At 42.9% G+C, this 3930-nt stretch overlaps 1 protein-coding gene across 1 annotated transcript in view; it reads right to left on the bottom strand.

Annotated features, from left to right (window-relative positions):
- Positions 1-824: 824 nt before the first annotated feature.
- The window catches only part of LOC103270354 (survival motor neuron protein), a 21292-nt gene continuing 18186 nt past the window's right edge, over positions 825-3930 (bottom strand). Inside the window, exon 8 of the mRNA XM_008067885.2 lies at positions 825-1862. Coding sequence (XP_008066076.1) covers positions 1815-1862 — 48 coding nt within the window. The 3' untranslated portion in view covers positions 825-1814. The remainder of the gene's footprint in view (positions 1863-3930) is intronic.

The raw sequence follows: 3930 nt of genomic DNA, 5'->3' as shown, positions 1-3930 counted from the left end.
GCCCAGCAGGTTGAGGCTGCGGTGGCTGGGAGCGGCCACTGCATTCCAGTCTGGGCGACACAGTGAGACTCTGACTCAAAAATAAATAAATTTAAAAAATAAAAACACTCTTCCACGGTTTCTCTCACCCATGCCAGTTCTGGCACGTCTCTCTATCGCTCCTCTTTTCCTTCTCTAATAAACCTTGTTTGAAAACCTAAAAGAAACAAAAAACAAAACAAAGAAAAACCTCTTCCTAGGACCATATCTCCAAATCTGAAAGTAGAAAAGAAGGCTGGGCATGGTGGCTCAGCCTGTAATCCCAGCATTTTGGGAGGCCGAGGTAAGAGGATTGCCTGAGCCTGGGGTTGGAGACCAGCCTGGGTAACTTGGTGAGACCTCATCTCTACAATAAGTCACAAAAATTAGCCAGACGTGGTGACATTCGCCTGTAGTTCCAGCTACCAGGAAGGCTGAGGCAGAAGGATCGCCCAAGCCCAGGAGGTAGAGCGGCAGTGACCGTGAGCGTGCCAGTGCACTCCAGCCTGGGCGTTAGAGTGAGACTCTAACTCAAAAAAAAAAAAAAAAAGAATCAAATTACATACATGAAAGTATTCACTGTAATGTTATCCAGAATGGCAAAAACTACACTAAAGGAAGAGAGGCATCCCGTACAGGCAAACAACTGACAGAAAGAATATGTGAGAACATGAAAAATGTGATGGTAAGTAGGCTACACAAACACACACACAACATGCTATGATGGCATCTACATCAAAACACAGAATGTGGCCAGAAAAGTGAAAAATCATATGCAAAAAAGAATACAATGACAGACACACAGCTAATTTTATGAAAATATTAAATATTTTATTATATACTTTTAAGCATACAGTAAATAGAAAAAATAGCACAATAAACATCCATATATACACCAGTTAGATTCATGAACATTTTGCCATCTATGCTTCACACACATATATCCTGCTAAACCATTTTAAGAGACACTTCATTCCTAAATACTTCGGTATGCAAATTAAGACATTCTCTTATAAACGACAACACCCTTTGCAGAACTCACAAAATTAGCACTACTTATCTAACATCATTCAAAATCTAGTCCACATTCAATTTTCTCAGCCCCACCCCACCACGTCTTTTACAAATGGCTTTTCCAACCAGGGTCCAATCAAAGGTTCCACACGGCATTTGGCTGTTCTTCTCTTAACATAACTTTCAATCTAGCATCGCGACCCATTGCGCCTCCACCTCCCTGCTTCTTCCCCAACACCGATATTTTGAAGAAATGAGGCCAGTTATCTTCTACCACATTCCATAGTCTGGATATGTCTGCTTACTTTGTTTCGTTAGTGGTATCATTTAAGTTGTTGCTCTAGCCCCTGTATTTCCTGCAAATAGCAAATTAGATCTAAAGAGCTAAATTCGAGTTACACTTTCTTGACCAGAACACTTCACAGGTCATACAGTGTGCAGCACAGTATGCACAGGTCACACTGCGTTACAAATTAAAACACATGTCATGTGTCATCAGAACCTAAGGATCTCCTTACTGTAAAAGTATGTGTTTCCACATAACCAACCAGTAAATATCTGCTGAGACAATACTATGACACCAGAAGAACTCTAACACAAATGTAGATCAACCTTTTATCTAATAGTTCTGGAATCAAAATGTCTTTATATTGCTTTACATTAACAATTCAACTTTTTAACATTTCAGTTTTTTTAATGTTCAGAATCACTGTTTTTCCCAAACCATAAGGTTTATACAAAAGCAAGATCCACTGGCTAACGACAGACAGCACACTCACTCCTTAACTGGAATGTGAGCACCTTCCTTCTTTTTGACTTTGTCTGAAACCCTGTAAGGAAGAGAACGTGAAAAGAATAGCATACACACTTGATACAGATACTAATAAACACTGTTGCATGTAACATTTTGCTAATTTTATGTAACAAAATATGATCGCAAGACAAGTTTATAGCCTTCTAATGTGCTTTAAAAGTTGGCAATTATTGGATTCAATCAAGAAATCTTTCTTCTTTGACTAAGTCATACAATGTTCCTGTGCCCACTTTCACTTTATTTTTGTCAAATAAAATATACCATGACCTAAAATCACGTGTCATACTTATCTGTTAGAAAACCATTAAAGACCAATAGTCACTAGATTAAAAAAAAACCACACATTTTAAAAGGCTGAAAAAACCCCAATACTAAATACTTATTGTTTTTCCTGGTCCGCTCTAGCCCCAATGTCCCATCTTTCTCTTCCAGTTCAATGCCTTCTCTCTCCCTACGTGTCCACCAGCGTGTAGAGGCTGTCCACTTCTCCTCAACTTTTTTCTGTTCTTTTGAGTCAGGGGTCTCACTCACAGTGGCATGCTAATGGCCACCACAGGCTCAACCTGCTGAGAACAAGTGATCCCTCCACCTCAGTCTTCCAAGTAGCTGGAACTACAGGCATGTATCACCATACCCAGCTAATTTTTTTGATTTACTTTAAAAACAAGGTCTCACCAAGTGGCCCAGGCTGGTCTCAAACCTCTGGGCTCAGGCAATCCTCTCATGTCCACCTCCCAAAGTGCTGGCATTACAGGTGTGACACCACCACACTTGGCTAATTTTTTTGATTAATCATAGAGAGGAGGTCTCTCTGTATTGCCCAGGCTGGTCTTGAACTCCTGGGCTCAGGCTGTCCTCCTGCCTTGGCATCCCAAAGTACTGGGATTACAAGCAGGATCCAACGTGTCTTCCACTTCTCTACTAATCTATACCCAAGAGACCCGTAAGACATATTGAAAGTAATTTTTTACTGATGAGGAACAAAGTTATAACCTATTTTGTTATTTCAATAACATTACTTAGTCATTTGCGTTCTGCTTGAATGTCTAGGAGAAAAGAGAGAGGTTAAGAGCTGACTCAAAGCCTATCTGACTGGTCTTATGGGGTGAGGGGAGAGAAAGGATGATACTGGAAAAGTCATCAACCACGTGGCTTCTATGGAACACAGGTTAAAAACTGCTAACCTGGCTGGGCTCAGTGGCTCAGCCTGTAATCCCAGCACTTTGGGATGCTGATGCGAGAGGACTGCCTGAGCCTGAGCCTGAGGGTTCGAGACCCCCCAGGCAACTTGGTGAGACCTCGTCTCTATAATAAATCAAAAAACTAGCCAGGCGTGGTAGCGCACGCCTGTAGTTCCAGCTACTTGGAAGGCTGAGGCGGAAGGATCGCCGGAGCCCAGCAAGTCGAGGCTGTGGTGGTTGGGAGCGTGCCACTCCACTCCAGCCTGGACGAGAGTGAGACTCCGACTCAAAAAACAAACAAACAAAAACTGCTAACCTAAGGCCAGGCGCAATGGCACTGTAATCCCAGCACTTTGGGAGGTGGTGAGAAGATTACTTGAACCCAGGGGTTCAAGACCAGCCTGGGTAACTTGGCAAGACTTCATCTCTACAATAAATCCAAAATTAGCCAGGTGTGCCTGTAGTTCCAGCTACTTGGAAGGCTGAGGCGGAAGGATCGCCGGAGCCCAGCAGGTCAAGGCTGCGGTGGCCAGGAGCATGCCACTGCAACTCCAGTCTGGGCGACAGAGTGAGACTCCAACTCAAAAAAAATTAGCCAGGTGGGGTGGCACAAGCTTGTAGTCTCAGTTACCTTGGAAGGCTGAGGCAGAAGGTTTTCTTGAGCCAAGCAGGTCAAGGCTGCAGTGGTCTGAGTGTGCCACTGCAATGCAGCCTGGGCAACAGTGAGACTCCAACACAAAAACAAAAACAATACAAAGAAATGGGAATGTTTAAGTACAATTTAACTACAATTTTTCCTCCATGTCATTCTTTAAATCAAGCATATATATATATTTTGAGTTGGAGTCTCACTCTGTCTCCCAGACTGGAGTGCAGTGGCATGCTCCCAGCCACCGCAGCCTC

Source organism: Carlito syrichta, unplaced genomic scaffold (genome assembly GCF_000164805.1).
Source record: "Carlito syrichta isolate Samal-C Ts95f unplaced genomic scaffold, Tarsius_syrichta-2.0.1 Scaffold309812, whole genome shotgun sequence".
NCBI lineage: Eukaryota > Metazoa > Chordata > Mammalia > Primates > Tarsiidae > Carlito > Carlito syrichta.
The sequence above is the reverse complement of the archived record's forward strand: the minus strand, read 5'-3'. Positions and strand labels throughout refer to the sequence as shown.